Genomic DNA, 20,849 nt, shown 5'->3' with positions numbered 1-20,849 from the left:
TAAGGTAGTGTATATACTGTAACAGTAGTGTATATACTGTACAGTAGTGTATATACTGTATACTGTAACAGTAGTGTATATACTGTAACAGTAGTGTATATACTGTATACTGTAACAGTAGTGTATATACTGTAACAGTAGTGTATATACTGTATACTGTAACAGTAGTGTATATACTGTAACCAGTAGTGTATATACTGCATACTGTAACAGTAGTGTATATACTGTAACAGTAGTGTATATACTGTAACAGTAGTGTATATACTGTATACTCTAACAGTAGTGTATATACTGTAAACAGTAGTGTAATACTGTATACTGTAACATTAGTGTATATACTGTATACTGTAACAGTAGTGTATATACTGTATACTGTAACAGTAGTGTATATACTGTATACTGTAACAGTAGTGTATATACTGTATACTGTAGCAGTAGTGTATATACTGTATACTGTAACCGTAGTGTATATACTGTATACTGTAACAGTAGTGTATATACTGTAACATTAGTGTATATACTGTATACTGTAACAGTAGTGTATATACTGTATACTGTAACAGTAGTGTATATACTGTATACTGTAACAGTAGTGTATATACTGTATACTGTAACAGTAGTGTATATACTGTAACAGTAGTGTATATACTGTATACTGTAACAGTAGTGTATATACTGTAACAGTAGTGTATATACTGTAACAGTAGTGTATATACTGTATACTGTAACAGTAGTGTATATACTGTAACAGTAGTGTATATACTGTATACTGTAACATTAGTGTATATACTGTATACTGTAACAGTAGTGTATATACTGTATACTGTAACAGTAGTGTATCTACTGTATACTGTAACAGTAGTGTATATACTGTATACTGTAACAGTAGTGTATATACTGTATACTGTAACGGTAGTGTATATACTGTAACAGTAGTGTATATACTGTAACAGTAGTGTATATACTGTATACTGTAACAGTAGTGTATTATACTGTAACAGTAGTGTATATACTGTATACTGTAACAGTAGTGTATATACTGTAACAGTTGTGTATATACTGCATACTGTAACAGTAGTGTATATACTGTAACAGTAGTGTATATACTGTAACAGTAGTGTATATACTGTATACTGTAACAGTAGTGTATATACTGTAACAGTAGTGTATATACTGTATACTGTAACATTAGTGTATATACTGTATACTGTAACAGTAGGTATTATACTGTATACTGTAACAGTAGTGTATATACTGTAACAGTAGTGTATATACTGTAACAGTAGTGTATATACTGTATACTGTAACAGTAGTGTATATACTGTAACAGTAGTGTATATACTGTATACTGTAACAGTAGTGTATATAATGTAACAGTAGTGTATATTACTGTATACTGTAACAGTAGTGTATATACTGTAACAGTAGTGTATTACTGCATACTGTAACAGTAGTGTATATACTGTAACAGTAGTGTATATACTGTATACTGTACCAGTAGTGTATATACTGTAACAGTAGTGTATATACTGTATACTGTAACATTAGTGTATATATCTGTATATACTGTATACTGTACAGTAGTGTATATACTGTATACTGTAACAGTAGTGGTATATACTGTATACTGTAGCAGTAGTGTATATACTGTATACTGTAACCGTAGTGTATATACTGTATACTGTAACAGTAGTGTATATACTGTAACAGTAGTGGTATATACTGTATACTGTAACAGTAGTGTATATACTGTATACTGTAACAGTAGTGTATATACTGTATACTGTAACAGTAGTGTATATACTGTAACAGTAGTGTATATACTGTATACTGAAACAGTAGTGTATATACTGTAACAGTAGTGTATATACTCTATACTGTAACAGTAGTGTAATATAACGTATGTATACTCTATACTGTAACAGTAGTGTATATACTCTATACTGTAACAGTAGTGTATATACTGTATACTGTAACAGTAGTGTATATACTGTATACTGTAACAGTAGTGTATATACTGTATACTGTAACAGTAGTGTAATATACTGTATACTGTAACAGTAGTGTATATACTGTATACTGTAACCAGTAGTGTATACTAACTGTATTACTGTTAACAGTAGTGTATATACTGTATACTGTAACGGTAGTGTATATACTGTATACTGAAACGGTAGTGTATATACTGTATTCTGTAACGGTAGTGTATATACTGTATACTGTAACAGTAGTGTATAATACTGTATACTGTAACAGTAGTGTATATACTCTATCCTGTAACAGTAGTGTATATACTGTAACAGTAGTGTATATACTGTATACTGTAACAGTAGAGTATATACTGTATACTGTAACAGTAGTGTATATACTGTATACTGTAACAGTAGTGTATATACTGTATACTGTATACTGTAACAGTAGTGTATATACTGTATACTGTATACTGTAACAGTAGTGTATATACTGTAGCAGTAGTGTATATACTGTATACTGTAACAGTAGTGTATATACTGTATACTGTAACAGTAGTGTATATACTGTATAATGTAACAGTAGTGATATACTGTAACAGTAGTGTATATACTGTATACTGTAACAGTAGTGTATATACTGTAACAGTAGTGTATATACTGTATACTGTAACAGTAGTGTATATACTGTATACTGTAACAGTAGTGTATATACTGTATACTGTAACAGTAGTGTATATACTGTATACTGTAACAGTAGTGTATATACTGTAACAGTAGTGGTATATACTGTATACTGTAACAGTAGTGTATATACTGTATACTGTAACAGTAGTGTATATACTGTATACTGTAACAGTAGTGTATATACTGTAATACTGTATACGGTAACAGTAGTGTATATACTGTATACTGTATACTGTAACAGTAGTGTATATACTGTAGCAGTAGTGTATATACTGTATACTGTAACAGTAGTGTATATACTGTATACTGTAACAGTAGTGTATATACTGTATACTGTAACAGTAGTGTATATACTGTAACAGTAGTGTATATACTGTATACTGTAACAGTAGTGTATATACTGTAACAGTAGTGTATATACTGTATACTGTAACAGTAGTGTATATACTGTATACTGTAACAGTAGTGTATATACTGTATACTGTAACAGTAGTGTATATACTGTATACTGTAACAGTAGTGTATATACTGTAACAGTAGTGTATATACTGTATACTTAACAGTAGTGTATATACTGTATACTGTAACAGTAGTGTATATACTGTATACTGTATACTGTAACAGTAGTGTATATACTGTATACTGTATACTGTAACAGTAGTGTATATACTGTAGCAGTAGTGTATATACTGTATACTGTAACAGTAGTGTATATACTGTATACTGTAACATAGTGTATATACGTATACTGTAACGGTAGTGTATATACTGTAACAGTAGTGTATATACTTTATACTGTAACAGTAGTGTATATACTGTATACTCTAACTGTAGTGTATATACTGTATACTGTAACAGTAGTGTATATACTGTATACTGTAACGGTAGTGTGTATACTGTAACAGTAGTGTATATACTGTATACTGTAACAGTAGTGTATATACTGTATACTGTAACTGTAGTGTATATACTGTATACTGTAACAGTAGTGTATATACTGTATACTCTAACAGTAGTGTATATACTGTATACTGTAACGGTAGTGTGTATACTGTAACAGTAGTGTATATACTGTATACTGTAACAGTAGTGTATATACTGTATACTGTAACTGTAGTTGTATATACTGTATACTGTAACAGTAGTGTATATACTGTATACTGTAACAGTAGTGTATATACTGTATACTGTAACAGTAGTGTATATACTGTATACTGTAACAGTAGTGTATATACTGTATACTGTAACGGTAGTGTATATACTGTAACAGTAGTGTATATACTGTATACTGTAACAGTAGTGTATATACTGTATACTGTAACTGTAGTGTATATACTGTATACTGTAACAGTAGTGATATACTGTATACTGTACAGTAGTGTAATACTGTATACTGTAACAGTAGTGTATATACTGTATACTGTAACGGATAGTGTATATACTGTAACAGTAGTGTATATACTGTATACTGTAACAGTAGTGTATATACTGATACCTGTAACGGTAGTGTATACTGTATACGGTAACAGTAGTGTATTATACTGTATCTGTAACAGTTAGTGTATATACTGTATACTGTAACAGTAGTGTATATACTGTATACTGTAACAGTAGTGTATATACTGTAACAGTAGTGTATATACTGTTATACTGTAACAGTATGTATATACTGTATACTGTAACTGTAGTGTATATACTGTATACTGTAACAGTAGTGTATATACTGTATACTGTAACAGTAGTGTATATACTGTATACTGTAACAGTAGTGGTATATACTGTATACTGTAACAGTAGTGTATACTCTGTATTACTGTAACAGTAGTGTATATACTGTATACTGTAACAGTAGTGTATATACTGTATACTGTAACAGTAGTGTATATTACTGTATACTGTTATACTGTAACAGTAGTGTATATACTGTATACTGTAACAGTAGTGTATTATACTGTAGCAGTAGTGTATATACTGTATACTGTAACAGTAGTGTATATACTGTATACTGTAACAGTAGTGTATATACTGTATACTGTAACAGTAGTGTAATATACTGTAACAGTAGTGTATATACTGTATACTGTAACAGTAGTGTATATACTGTAACAGTAGTGTATATACTGTATACTGTAACAGTAGTGTATATACTGTATACTGTAACAGTAGTGTATATACTGTATACTGTAACAGTAGTGTATATACTGTAACAGTAGTGTATATACTGTATACTGTAACAGTAGTGTATATACTGTATACGGTAACAGTAGTGTATATACTGTATACTGTATACTGTAACAGTAGTGTATATACTGTATACTGTATACTGTAACAGTAGTGTATATACTGTAGCAGTAGTGATATATAACTGGTATACTGTAACAGTAGTGTATATACTGTATAACTGTAACAGTAGTGTATATACTGTATACTGTAACGGTAGTGTATATACTGTAACAGTAGTGTATATACTGTATACTGTAACAGTAGTGTATATACTGTATAATGTAACTGTAGTGTATATACTGTATACTGTAACTGTAGTGTATATACTGTATACGTAACAGTAGTGTATATACTGTATACTCTAACAGTAGTGTATATACTGTATACTGTAACGGTAGTGTGTATACTGTAACAGTAGTGTATATACTGTTATACTGTAACAGTAGTGTATATACTGTATACTGTAACAGTAGTGTATATACTGTAAACAGTAGTGTATATACTGTATACTGTAACAGTAGTGGTATATACTGTAACAGTAGTGTATATACTGTATACTGTAACAGTAGTGTATATACTGTTATACTGTAACAGTAGTGTATATACTGTATACTGTAACTGTAGTGTATATACTGTATACTGTAACAGTAGTGTATATACTGTATACTGTAACAGTAGTGTATATACTGTATCTGTAACAGTAGTGTATATACTGTATACTGTAACAGTAGTGTATATACTGTATACTGTAACGGTAGTGTATATACTGTAACAGTAGTGTATATACTGTATACTGTAACAGTAGTGTATATACTGTATACTGTAACTGTAGTGTATATACTGTATACTGTAACAGTAGTGTATATACTGTATACTGTAACAGTAGTGTATATACTGTATACTGTAACAGTAGTGTATACACTGTATACTGTAACGGTAGTGTATATACTGTAACAGTAGTGTATATACTGTATACTGTAACAGTAGTGTATATACTGTATACTGTTACGGTAGTGTATATACTGTATACTGTAACAGTAGTGTATATACTGTATACTGTAACAGTAGTGTATATACTGTAACAGTAGTGTATATACTGTATACTGTAACAGTAGTGTATATACTGTATACTGTAACTGTAGTGTATATACTGTATACTGTAACAGTAGTGTATATACTGTATACTGTAACAGTAGTGTATATACTGTATACTGTAACAGTAGTGTATATACTGTATACTGTAACAGTAGTGTATATACTGTATACTGTAACAGTAGTGTATATACTGTATACTGTAACAGTAGTGTATATACTGTATACTGTAACAGTAGTGTATATACTGTATACTGTAACAGTAGTGTATATACTGTATACTGTAACAGTAGTGTATATACTGTATACTGTAACAGTAGTGTATATACTGTATACTGTAACAGTAGTGTATATACTGTATACTGTAACAGTAGTGTATATACTGTATACTGTAACAGTAGTGTATATACTGTATACTGTAACAGTAGTGTATATACTGTATACTGTAACAGTAGTGTATACACTGTATACTGTAACAGTAGTGTATATACTGTATACTGTAACAATAGTGTATATACTGTATACTGTAACTGTAGTGTATATACTGTAACAGTAGTGTATATACTGTATACTGTAACAGTAGTGTATATACTGTATACTGTAACAGTAGTGTATATACTGTATACTGTAACAGTAGTGTATATACTGTATACTGTAACAGTAGTGTATATACTGTATACTGTAACAGTAGTGTATATACTGTAACAGTAGTGTATATACTGTATACTGTAACAGTAGTGTATATACTGTATACTGTAACAGTAGTGTATATACTGTATACTGTAACAGTAGTGTATATACTGTATACTGTAACAGTAGTGTATATACTGTATACTGTAACAGTAGTGTATATACTGTATACTGTAACAGTAGTGTATATACTGTATACTGTAACAGTAGTGTATATACTGTATACTGTAACTGTAGTGTATATACTGTATACTGTAACAGTAGTGTATATACTGTATACTGTAACAGTAGTGTATATACTGTATACTGTAACAGTAGTGTATATACTGTATACTGTAACAGTAGTGTATATACTGTATACTGTAACTGTAGGGTATATACTGTATACTGTAACAGTAGTGTATATACTGTATACTGTAACAGTAGTGTATATACTGTATACTGTAACAGTAGTGTATATACTGTATACTGTAACAGTAGTGTATATACTGTATACTGTCACAGTAGTGGATATACTGTATACTGTAACAGTAGTGTATATACTGTAACAGTAGTGTATATACTGTATACTGTAACAGTAGTGTATATACTGTATACTGTAACAGTAGTGTATATACTGTATACTGTAACAGTAGTGTATATACTGTATACTGTAACAGTAGTGTATATACTGTATACTGTAACAGTAGTGTATACACTGTATACTGTAACAGTAGTGTATATACTGTATACTGTAACAGTAGTGTATATACTGTATACTGTAACAGTAGTGTATATACTGTATACTGTAACAGTAGTGTATATACTGTATACTGTCACAGTAGTGGATATACTGTATACTGTAACAGTAGTGTATATACTGTAACAGTAGTGTATATACTGTATACTGTAACAGTAGTGTATATACTGTATACTGTAACAGTAGTGTATATACTGTATACTGTAACAGTAGTGTATATACTGTATACTGTAACAGTAGTGCATATACTGTATACTGTAACAGTAGTGTATATACTGTATACTGTAACAGTAGTGTATATACTGTATACTGTAACAGTAGTGTATATACTGTATACTGTAACAGTAGTGTATACTGTAACAGTAGTGTATATATTGTATACTGTAACAGTAGTGTATATACTGTATACTGTAACAGTAGTGTATATACTGTATACTGTAACAGTAGTGTATATACTGTATACTGTAACAGTAGTGTATATACTGTATACTGTAACAGTAGTGTATATACTGTATTCTGTAACAGTAGTGTATATACTGTATACTGTAACAGTAGTGTATATACTGTATACTGTAACAGTAGTGTATATACTGTATACTGTAACAGTAGTGTATATACTGTATACTGTAACAGTAGTGTATATACTGTATACTGTAACAGTAGTGTATATACTGTATACTGTAACAGTAGTGTATATACTGTATACTGTAACAGTAGTGTATATACTGTAACAGTAGTGTATATACTGTATACTGTAACAGTAGTGTATATACTGTATACTGTAACAGTAGTGTATATACTGTATACTGTAACAGTAGTGTATATACTGTATACTGTAACAGTAGTGTATATACTGTATACTGTAACAGTAGTGTATATACTGTATACTGTAACAGTAGTGTATATACTGTATACTGTAACAGTAGTGTATATACTGTAACAGTAGTGTATATACTGTATACTGTAACAGTAGTGGATATACTGTATACTCTAACAGTAGTGTGTATACTGTAACAGTAGTGTATATACTGTATACTGTCACAGTAGTGGATATACGGTATACTCTAACAGTAGTGTGTATACTGTAACAGTAGTGTATATACTGTATACTGTAACAGTAGTGTATATACTGTATACTGTAACAGTAGTGTATATACTGTATACTGTAACAGTAGTGTATATACTGTATACTGTAACAGTAGTGTATATACTGTATACTGTAACAGTAGTGTATATACTGTATACTGTAACAGTAGTGTATATACTGTATACTGTAACAGTAGTGTATATACTGTATACTGTAACAGTAGTGTATATACTGTATACTGTAACAGTAGTGTATATACTGTATACTGTAACAGTAGTGTATATACTGTATACTGTAACAGTAGTGTATACACTGTATACTGTAACAGTAGTGTATATACTGTATACTGTAACAATAGTGTATATACTGTATACTGTAACTGTAGTGTATATACTGTAACAGTAGTGTATATACTGTATACTGTAACAGTAGTGTATATACTGTATACTGTAACAGTAGTGTATATACTGTATACTGTAACAGTAGTGTATATACTGTATACTGTAACAGTAGTGTATATACTGTATACTGTAACAGTAGTGTATATACTGTAACAGTAGTGTATATACTGTATACTGTAACAGTAGTGTATATACTGTATACTGTAACAGTAGTGTATATACTGTATACTGTAACAGTAGTGTATATACTGTATACTGTAACAGTAGTGTATATACTGTATACTGTAACAGTAGTGTATATACTGTATACTGTAACAGTAGTGTATATACTGTATACTGTAACAGTAGTGTATATACTGTATACTGTAACAGTAGTGTATATACTGTATACTGTAACAGTAGTGTATATACTGTATACTGTAAACAGTAGTGTATATACTGTATACTGTCACGTAGTGATATACTGTATACTGTAACAGTAGTGTATACTGTATACTGTAACAGTAGTGTATATACTGTATACTGTACAGTAGTGGTATATACTGTATACTGTAACAGTAGTGTATATACTGTATACTGTAACAGTAGTGTATATACTGTATACTGTAACAGTAGTGTAATACTGTATACTGTAACAGTAGTGTATATACTGTATACTGTAAAGTAGTGTATATACTGTATACTGTAACAGTAGTGTATATACTGTATACTGTAACAGTAGTGTATATACTGTATACTGTAACAGTAGTGTATATACGTATAACTGTAACAGTAGTGTATATACTGTATACTGTAACAGTAGTGTATATACTGTATACTGTAACAGTAGTGTATATACTGTATACTGTACAGTAGTGTATATACTGTATACTGTAACAGTAGTGTATATACTGTATACCTGTAACAGTAGTGTATATACTGTATACTGTAACAGTAGTGGATATACTGTATACTGTAACAGTAGTGTACTTATACGTAACAGTAGTGTATATACTGTATACGTAACAGTAGTGTATATACTGTATACTGTAACAGTAGTGTATATACTGTATACTGTAACAGTAGTGATAATACTGTATACTGTAACAGTAGTGTATATATGTATACTGTAACAGTAGTGTATATACTGTATACTGTAACAGTAGTGTATATACTGTATACTGTAACAGTAGTGTATACTGTACAGTAGTGTATATATGTATACTGTAACAGTAGTGTATATACTGTATACTGTAACAGTAGTGTATATACTGTATACTGTAACAGTAGTGTATATACTGTATACTGTAACAGTAGTGTATATACTGTATACTGTAACAGTAGTGTATATACTGTATACTGTAACAGTAGTGTATATACTGTTATACTGTAACCAGTAGTGTATATACTGTATACTGTAAACAGTAGTGTATACTGTATACTGTAACAGTAGTGTATATACTGTATACTGTACAGTAGTGTATATACTGTATACTGTAACAGTAGTGTATATACTGTATACTGTAAACAGTAGTGTATATACTGTATACTGTAACAGTAGTGTATATACTGTAACAGTAGTGTATATACTGTATACTGTAACAGTAGTGTATATACTGTATACTGTAACGTAGTGTATATACTGTATACTGTAACAGTAGTGTATATACTGTATACTGTAACAGTAGTGTATATACTGTATACTGTAAACAGTAGTGTATATACTGTATACGTAAAAGTAGTGTATATACTGTATACTGTAACAGTAGTGTATATACTGTAACAGTAGTGTATATACTGTATACTGTAACAGTAGTGGATATACTGTATACTCTAACAGTAGTGTGTATACTGTAACAGTAGTGTATATACTGTATACTGTCACAGTAGTGGATATACGGTATACTCTAACAGTAGTGTGTATACTGTAACAGTAGTGTATATACTGTATACTGTAACAGTAGTGTATATACTGTATACTGTAACAGTAGTGTATATACTGTATACTGTAACAGTAGTGTATATACTGTATACTGTAACAGTAGTGTATATACTGTATACTGTAACAATAGTGTATATACTGTATACTGTAACTGTAGTGTATATACTGTAACAGTATAGTGTATATACTGTATACTGTAACAGTAGTGTATATACTGTATACTGTAACAGTAGTGTATATACTGTATACTGTAACAGTAGTGTATATACTGTATACTGTAACAGTAGTGTATATACTGTATACTGTAACAATAGTGTATATACTGTATACTGTAACTGTAGTGTATATACTGTAACAGTAGTGTATATACTGTATACTGTACAGTAGTGTATATACTGTATACTGTAACAGTAGTGTATATACTGTATACTGTAACAGTAGTGTATATACTGTATACTGTAACAGTAGTGTATATACTGTATACTGTAACAGTAGTGTATATACTGTAACAGTAGTGTATATACTGTATACTGTAACAGTAGTGTATATACTGTATACTGTAACAGTAGTGTATATACTGTATACTGTAACAGTAGTGTATATACTGTATATGTAACAGTAGTGTATATACTGTATACTGTAACAGTAGTGTATATACTGTATACTGTAACAGTAGTGTATATACTGTATACTGTAACAGTAGTGTATATCTGTATAACTGTAACTGTAGTGTATATACTGTATACTGTAACAGTAGTGTATATCTGTATACTGTAACAGTAGTGTATATACTGTATACTGTAACCAGTAGTGTATATCTGTATACTGTAACAGTAGTGTATATACTGTATACTGTAACTGTAGGGTCTATACTGTATACTGTAACAGTAGTGTATATACTGTATACTGTAACAGTAGTGTATATACTGTATACTGTAACAGTAGTGTATATACTGTATACTGTAACAGTAGTGTATATACTGTATACTGTCACATGTAGTGGATATACTGTATACTGTAACAGTAGTGTATATACTGTAACAGTAGTGTATATACTGTATACGTAACAGTAGTGTATATACTGTATACTGTAACAGTAGTGTATCTACTGTATACTGTAACAGTAGTGTATATACTGTATACTGTAACAGTAGTGTAATATACTGTATACTGTAACAGTAGGTATACACTGTATACTGTAACAGTAGTGTATATACTGTATACTGTAACAGTCGTGTATATACTGTATACTGTAACAGTAGTGTATATACTGTATACTGTACAGTAGTGTATATACTGTATACTGTCACAGTAGTGGTATACTTGATACTGTAACAGTAGTGTATATATACTGTAAAGTAGTGTATATACTGTATACTGTACCAGTAGTGTATATACTGTTATACTGTAACAGTAGTGTATATACTGTATACTGTAACAGTAGTGATATACTGTATACTGTAACAGTAGTGTCATCTACTGTATACTGTAACAGTAGTGTATATACTGTATACTGTAAACAGTAGTGTATATACTGTATACGGTAACAGTAGTGTATATACTGTATACTGTAACAGTAGTGTATACGTAGACAGTAGTGTATAATTGCTATACTGTAACAGTAGTGATATACTGTATACTGTAAACGTATATACTGTATACTGTAACAGTAGTGTATATACTGTATACTGTAACAGTAGTGTATATACTGTATACTGTAACAGTAGTGTATATACTGTATACTGTAACAGTAGTGTATATACTGTATACTGTAACAGTAGTGTATATACTGTATACTGTAACAGTAGTGTATATACTGTATACTGTAACAGTAGTGTATATACTGTATACTGTAACAGTAGTGTATATACTGTATACTGTAACAGTAGTGTATATACTGTATACTGTAACAGTAGTGTATATACTGTATACTGTAACAGTAGTGTATATACTGTAACAGTAGTGTATATACTGTATACTGTAACAGTAGTGTATATACTGTATACTGTAACAGTAGTGTATATACTGTATACTGTAACAGTAGTGTATATACTGTATACTGTAACAGTAGTGTATATACTGTATACTGTAACAGTAGTGTATATACTGTATACTGTAACAGTAGTGTATATACTGTAACAGTAGTGTATATACTGTATACTGTAACAGTAGTGGATATACTGTATACTCTAACAGTAGTGTGTATACTGTAACAGTAGTGTATATACTGTATACTGTCACAGTAGTGGATATACGGTATACTCTAACAGTAGTGTGTATACTGTAACAGTAGTGTATATACTGTATACTGTAACAGTAGTGTATATACTGTATACTGTAACAGTAGTGTATATACTGTATACTGTAACAGTAGTGTATATACTGTATACTGTAACAGTAGTGTATATACTGTATACTGTAACAGTAGTGTATATACTGTAACAGTAGTGTATATACTGTATACTGTAACAGTAGTGTATATACTGTATACTGTAACAGTAGTGTATATACTGTATACTGTAACAGTAGTGTATATACTGTATACTGTAACAGTAGTGTATATACTGTATACTGTAACAGTAGTGTATATACTGTATACTGTAACAGTAGTGTATATACTGTATACTGTAACAGTAGTGTATATACTGTATACTGTAACAGTAGTGTATGTACTGTATACTTTAACAGTAGTGTATATACTGTAACAGTAGTGTATATACTGTATACTGTAACAGTAGTGTATATACTGTATACTGTAACAGTTGTGTATATACTGTATACTGTAACAGTAGTGTATATACTGTATACTGTAACAGTAGTGTATATACTGTATACTGTAACAGTAGTGTATATACTGTATACTGTAACAGTAGTGTATATACTGTATACTGTAAGTCTGTAATGTCTATGTTCATGTTTTACATGAATGTCTTTTTTGTTATCTGTCCGACCCCAGGAAGACTTTTCGTAATGTGTCGGACCCCGGCTAATGGGAATCCTGATATAAATCATAAAATCACCTGACACACACCTCCCCCTTCTCCTCTCGCTAGCCACTACCACTCAGAAACACACTCATCCCACACCATGAACACGGCTTCTCTGTGAGAACCCTTTCCCTCTGTTCATCCCACACCATGAACACGGCTCCTCTGTGAGAACCCTTTCCCTCTGTTCATCCCACACCATGAACACGGCTCCTCTGTGAAAACCCTTTCCCTCTGTTCATCCCACACCATGAACACGGCTCCTCTGTGAAAAACCTTTCCCTCTGTTCATCCCACACCATGAACACGGCTCCTCTGTGAAAACCCTTTCCCTCTGTTCATCCCACACCATGAACACGGCTCCTCTGTGAAAACCCTTTCCCTCTGTTCATCTAGTATGCTGATCCACTGTCTTTTTACTATGCTCGTGTGCCTCCACAGAGGTTTGCTCGTCGGACTGTGGCGCCCACGGCGTGTGTTTTGGCGGAGTGTGTCGCTGTGATGAGGGCTGGACCGGCGCCGGATGTGACCAGCGTGTCTGCAACCCGTTGTGTGTAAAGCACGGGACCTGCCGGGACGGAAAGTGTCAGTGCCAACAGGGCTGGAACGGAGAGCACTGCACCATCGGTATGCATCCGGCCAATCAGCCGACACCGTGGCACGCTAACATACTAACACACAGTAGTACCCTGTCTCTATCCTCCCTCTGTAGTAACTCTCAGCCGAACAGAGGAACTGTCACCCACATGTTTAAAAGATACATCGTGTTTGTTCCCTAAGCCTTACGTTATGAGGCAGTAGTTTCAGTACCTGATCCTGTCCCATGTTTGTCCTTCCACGATGTAGCTCTTTTTCACTGACTATATAAAGACCATTATCTCTCTCAGCGGCAGATACATCCACCAATTCGGATGAATGTCCTCCTTTCCTGCTCCTATCCACCACGTCATTAAGAAGCTCTCCTATTCATCTGGATTGGGTTCCTCCACTAGAGGGAAAATGTGTAATCTATAGTCAAAGTACCCAGCCACATCTCCACATCCATCTCCAGCCTCCCAGCCTAGTCACCAATGTTCCCTCTAAGATGAGCACATTAAGAATTGCCAGCACAAGATTGAGCTTCACTAAAAATGTACAGTACGCCATCTTTCCTGGCTTTAAACAGATACCATTTTCCCCTCTACTATTGTAATTTGGATTCGATCAACATCATGACATTCCTTTTCATATGCAACAAAACCAGATATAACTTCTAGACTAAGTTGGTGATTTGTTGTTGGCCCGGTGAGAAGGGGCCTTGTTCTATTTCAGTGGCACAATCCTTTTTTCCGTCCCCCGCAGTCGGAAAGTAGCTTAGATGCTCTTTTGAAATCACAAAGCAGAGCCGCAGTGTGGCCGCATGTAGCCGTGTAGCCGCCATGTAGCCGTGTAGCCGCTGTGCAGCCGCCGTGCAGCCGCCGTGTAGCCGCTGTGTAGTCGCCGTGTAGTCACTGTGCAGCCGCCGTGTAGTCACTGTGTAGTCACAGTGCAGACGCCATGTAGTCCCCGTGTAGTCACCGTGTAGTCGCCGTGTAGCCACTGTGCAGCCGCCGTGTAGTCACCGTGTAGTCACTGTGCAGCCGCCGTGTAGTCACTGTGTAGTCGCCGTGTAGTCACCGTGTAGTCGCCGTGTAGTCACTGTGCAGCCGCCGTGTAGTCACCGTGTAGTCACTGTGCAGCCGCCGTGTAGTCACCGTGTAGTCACCATGTAGTCGCCGTGTAGTCGCCATGTAGCCGCTGTGCAGCCGCCGTGTAGTCACCGTGTAGTCGCCGTGTAGCCACTGTGCAGCCGCCGTGTAGTCACCGTGTTGTCACCGTGTAGTCGCCGCGTAGTCGCCGTGTAGTCACCGTGTAGTCGCTGTGCAGCCGCCGTGTAGTCACCGTATAGTCACTGTGCAGCCGCCGTGTAGTCACCGTGTAGTCACCGTGTAGCCGCCGTGCAGCTGCCGTGTAGTCACCGTGTAGTCACCGTGTAGCCCCATGTAGCCCCATGTAGCCGTGTAGCCCCATGTAGCCGTGTGTGCACATTTGTTGAAAAAGGATTTGAGCTTTCAGACCAGTAAAACATCAGTCCTACAATGTCAAGCCGTTAACACCACATATTGGCTTTTGTAGGCAATATCATGGAAGACAACGGCTATCTACACTGAGTGGACAAAACATTAGGAACACCTTCCTAATATTGAGTTGCACCTCCCTTTTCCCTCAGAACAGCCCCAATTCTTCAGGGCATGAGATGCTACAAGGTGTTGAAAGGTTTCCACAGGGATGCTGGCCCATGCTGACTCCAATGCTGGATGCTGGCTCGATGTCCTTTGGGTGGTGGACCATTCTTGATACAAACAGAAAACTGTTGAGCGTGAAAAACCCAGCAGCGTTGCAGTTCTTGACACACTCAAAGAGGTGCACCAGGTACCTACTACCATACCCTGTTCAAAGGCACTTAAATCTTTAGTTTTTCCCATTCACCTCTTGAATGGCACACACACACACACGATCCATGTCTCAATTGTCTCAAGGCTTAAACATCCTTCTTTAACCCGTCTCCTCCCCTTCATCTACACTGATTGAAGGGGATTTAACAAGTGACATCAATAAGGGATCATAGCTTTCCTCTGGATTCAACTGGTCGGTCTATGTCATGGAAAGAGCCTGTATTGTGCAGCATTTTCTCCATTGGGTTAGTTGATAGGCCACTCTGATACGACTACATAATGCTCAAATAGCAACAATAGCCATTTGACCACTGTCTGAAACTGTAACTTAAAGTGGGTCAAGTGTTCACAGTTGCACGTGTCATCAGGAGTTGCACAGAATGCTTGCGAAATTAGAGTTTCAGCTCACAACACCTGGGGGAGGGGGGGGGGGGGGTTTGAGCCAACAATGCTAGTCACCCACTCTCCAGTAGAGTAGTCTGGGCAGCAGGCCTCTCAGTATTCCGTAAGACACACTCAGCCTTCCTGGGAGCCAACAAATAGGGACAGACACTCTGCCCCCTCATTCACCCCCCAAGGGCTTTAATTTCCTCTCTGTTATTTTCCTCCCATCTGATGAGAAAAACATCTCCCTGGGGCTCCACTGTGGGCTGTGTTGTTAGAGCCATGTGAAAAGGCTGGCGCTGTGTACTTGGCTCCCATTCTCTGTTCATTCTATGTCCCTCTCTAATTGGGTGTTGAGAGAGTTGAGGGTGAAGAAGGAGCTTCGTCTCCTCTCCACTTTACTGTGATGAACCACGTCATGTTGAGAATCACCTCCATCTCATGTCCACAGTTTCGGCCCCAACCAGATTCTCTGGCAGGCTATTCCAGAGGCTGGGGGGGATAGTAAGTAAAAAGGATGTCTGGCGTGTTTAGGGCAGCACAGTCGTGGATTGATTTAAAAACCAATAGAAGAATCTTAAAATGATTTCTAAAACTCACAGGCAGCCAGTGCAGAGACCTTAAAACCGGTGTGATGTGTGCTCTCTGTCTGGTCTTGGTCAGTACCCACGCTGCAGCATTCTGTATGTTTTACAGTACAGAGACCTTAAAACCAGTGTGATGTGTGCTCTCTGTCTGGTCTTGGTCAGTACCCTGCAGCATTCTGTGTGTTTTACAGTGCAGAGACCTTAAAACCAGTGTAATGTGTGCTCTCTGTCTGGTCTTGGTCAGTACCCTGCAGCATTCTGTATGTTTTACAGTGCAGAGACCTTAAAACCAGTGTGATGTGTGCTCTGTCTGGTCTTGGTCAGTACCCTGCAGCATTCTGTATGTTTTACAGTGCAGAGACCTTAAAACCGGTGTAATGTGTGCTCTCTGTCTGGTCTTGGTCAGTACCCACGCTGCAGCATTCTGTATGTTTTGCAGTTGTCTTTCTTGGGTTGACCAAACAGGAAAGCATTACAGTAGTCAAGCCTGCTTGTAATAAAAGCATGGATGAGTCTCTCTGTATCAGCCTGAGAGAGAAATGTCCACACCTTGGCAATGTTCCTCAGACGGTAAGAAAAGCTAGTTTGGTCACATTCCTAATGTGTGATTTGAAATTTTAGTTCATAATCTAAAATGTGGTGACACAGAAATGTAGAGTTGTTAATCGTCTGCGTAGCAATGAAAATCAATGCTGTGCTTTCTGATAACGCTGCCAAGGGGGTAACATATATACCGAACCGTAACAGACCCAAAATCAAACCATGTGGAACCATGTGATATCTATTTTCTCTTGAGTTATGCACACCAAGGGTGACAAAAGAACTCTCTGGACCGGTTAAATAGGTCCTAAGCCCATTTAGAACTGGACCTTGAGAGACCAACCCACCTCTCCAGTCTATCCAGAAGGACATCATAGTCAACAGTGTCGAATGCAGCACTTATACTGAACATTAAATATAAACTTATACTGAACTGTCACGCCCTGGTCCTAGTATTTTGTGTTTTTCTTCATGTATTGGGTCAGGCCAGGGTGTGGCATGGAGTTTTTGTATTGTGGTGTGTTTTGTCTTGGGGTTTTGGTGTGTAGATATTTGGGATTGTAGCTAGTGGGGTTTTCTAGCAAAGTCTATGGCTGTCTGGAGTGATTCTCAATCAGAGGCAGGTGCTTATCGTTGTCTCTGATTGGGAACCATATTTAGGCAGCCATATTCTTTGAGTTTGTCGTGGGTGATTGTCCTATCTGTTCTATGTTAGTTTTACACAAGGCTGTTTCGGTTTTCGTTTCGTTCTTTGTTTTGTAGTGTTTGTGTTTATTTCGTGTTACGTTTTGTTCATTAAATATGGATCGCAATCGACACGCTGCAGTTTGGTCCGACTCTCATTCATCACCACTAGAAAGCCGTAACATGAACATTAAATATAAACTTATACCGAACATTAAATATAAACTTATACTGAACATTAAATATAAACTTATACTGAACATTAAATATAAACTTATACTGAACATTAAATATAAACTTCTACTGAACATTAAATATAAACGCAACGTGTGAAGTGTTCATGAGTTGAAATAAAAGATCACAGAAATGTTCCACATGCCTGTTCTCTGATTATCATTACAATGTTAAGATATACTGAACAAATATACACGCAACATGGAAAGTGTTGGTCCCATGTTTCACAAGCTGAAATAAAAGATCCCGAAAATGTCCATACGCACAAAAAAGCTTATTTCTCTCAAATTTTGACCACAAATGTATTTATATCCCTGTTAGTGAGCATTTCTCCTTTGCCAAGATAATCCATCCACCTGACAGGTGTGGATGTATCCAGCTGACAGGTGTGGCATAACAAGAAGCTGATTAAACAGAATGTTGATTACACAGGTGCACCTTGTGCTGGGGACAATAAAAGGCTATTCTAAAATGTGCAGTTTTGTCACACAACACAATACCACAGATGTCTAAAGTTTTGAGGGAGCATGCAATTGGCATGCTGACATGCTGTCTCCACCATAGCTGTTGTCAGAGAATGTAATGTTAATTTCTCTACCATAAGCCACCTCCAACGTTGTTTTAGAGAATTTGTCAGTGCATCCAACCGGCCTCACAATCGCAGACCACGTGTAACCACGCCAGCCCAGGACCTCCACATCCATCTTCTTCAACTGCAGGTTCATCTGAGGTGGTGCTGAGGAGTATTTCTGTCTGTAATAAAGCCCTTTTGTGGGGAAAACCCATATCAATTGGCTGGGCTTTGGCTCCCCACTGGGTGGGCCTATGCCCTCCCAGGCCCACCCATGGCTGCGTCACTGCCCAGTCATGTGAAATCCATAGATTAGGGCCTAATGCATTTATTTCAATTGACTGATATGAACTATAACTCAATAAAATCAGAGAAATTGTTGCATGTTGCGTTTATATTTTTGTTCAGTATAATTCCAACAGTGCAAGGGTAGAAAGCTGTTTGGCATCTGTGGTGGCTCTAGAATAATTTACCACACTAACTAAGGCTTGTCTCTGTGCTGTAGTGGGCATGAAAACCAAACTGGAATTTTACTACAGTTGGTACTTAGAAAATCATTTAGCTGTTTAAAATCCAATTTCTCCAGAATTGTACTTAAGGATAGAAGGTTGGAGATTGGCTGAAAATTGCTAAGAGCTGAAGAATCTATAAGAAATTTCTTCAGAAAGGGTTTTACCATAGAAGTTTTTAGTGCAGTGGGGAAGGTGCTGGTGAACAGTGAGTTTTAATTGTACCTTTATTTAACCAGGCAAGTCAGTTAAGAACAAATTCTTATTTTCAATGATGGCCTGGGAACAGTGGGTTAACTGCCTGTTCAGGGGCAGAACAACAGATTTGTACTTTGTCAGCTCAGGGGTTTGAACTCACAACCTTCCGGTTACTAGTCCAACGCTCTAACCACTAGGCTACCCTGCCGCCCCGTGATTAGCACTTCTTCAGATATGCAATTAAAAAACAGTTTTGAAGAAGGTTGTGGGGATAGGATCGAGAAGGCATGTAGAAAGCTTAAGTTGTGATATCACTTTCCCTAGCATGTCTGTGTCCACCAGGGAAAATAAATTAATAGTGCCTTTGTGTGGTAGGCTAAGGACACACATCATCAAACTTCTCATCAGGTCTTGCTTGACTGATACCCAGCCTAGTGTTTGTTATCTTATCTCTGAAATATGCTGCAAACTCATCACATTTACATGTGGAGGAAAGTTCCCATATGTTTGTGGAGAGTAAGATTTATCAGGCCATCAATGGTTGAGAAGAGCACTCTCAAATGATTCTGATTATCAGTGATCAAGTTAGAGAAATGAGCCCTTCTGGCATGTTCTATTGTCTTGTTATATATGTCAAGTTGCTCTCTCAGTATATCATAATGGACCTGCAACTTCATCCACTTCCACTCTGCCTTTCTGTAATTTCTCTTTAAACAGATTTGTTTCCTCACTCATCCAAAGGGGTTCTCTGTTTGCATGTGTCCTTTTTCAATTTTACTGCAGCTAGGCCATCAATAGTTGCCCTTCATTTACTATTAAAGTTAACAACTTAATCATCACAAGAGGAAGGCAGAATAGATTGATGGTGTAT

General features: G+C 35.4%; 1 protein-coding gene across 2 annotated transcripts in view; it reads left to right on the top strand.

Moving 5' to 3' along the window:
- LOC109873384 (teneurin-2) overlaps positions 1–20,849 on the top strand; it is a 176,661-nt gene that overhangs the window by 116,000 nt on the left and 39,812 nt on the right. For both annotated transcript variants that reach the window (XM_031808169.1, XM_031808168.1), the window contains one exon: positions 14,239–14,424. In XM_031808169.1, coding sequence (XP_031664029.1) covers positions 14,239–14,424 — 186 coding nt within the window. The remainder of the gene's footprint in view (positions 1–14,238; positions 14,425–20,849) is intronic.

The sequence above is a fragment of the Oncorhynchus kisutch genome, linkage group LG28 (genome assembly GCF_002021735.2).
Source record: "Oncorhynchus kisutch isolate 150728-3 linkage group LG28, Okis_V2, whole genome shotgun sequence".
Taxonomy (NCBI): Eukaryota; Metazoa; Chordata; class Actinopteri; order Salmoniformes; family Salmonidae; genus Oncorhynchus; species Oncorhynchus kisutch.
The sequence above is the reverse complement of the archived record's forward strand: the minus strand, read 5'-3'. Positions and strand labels throughout refer to the sequence as shown.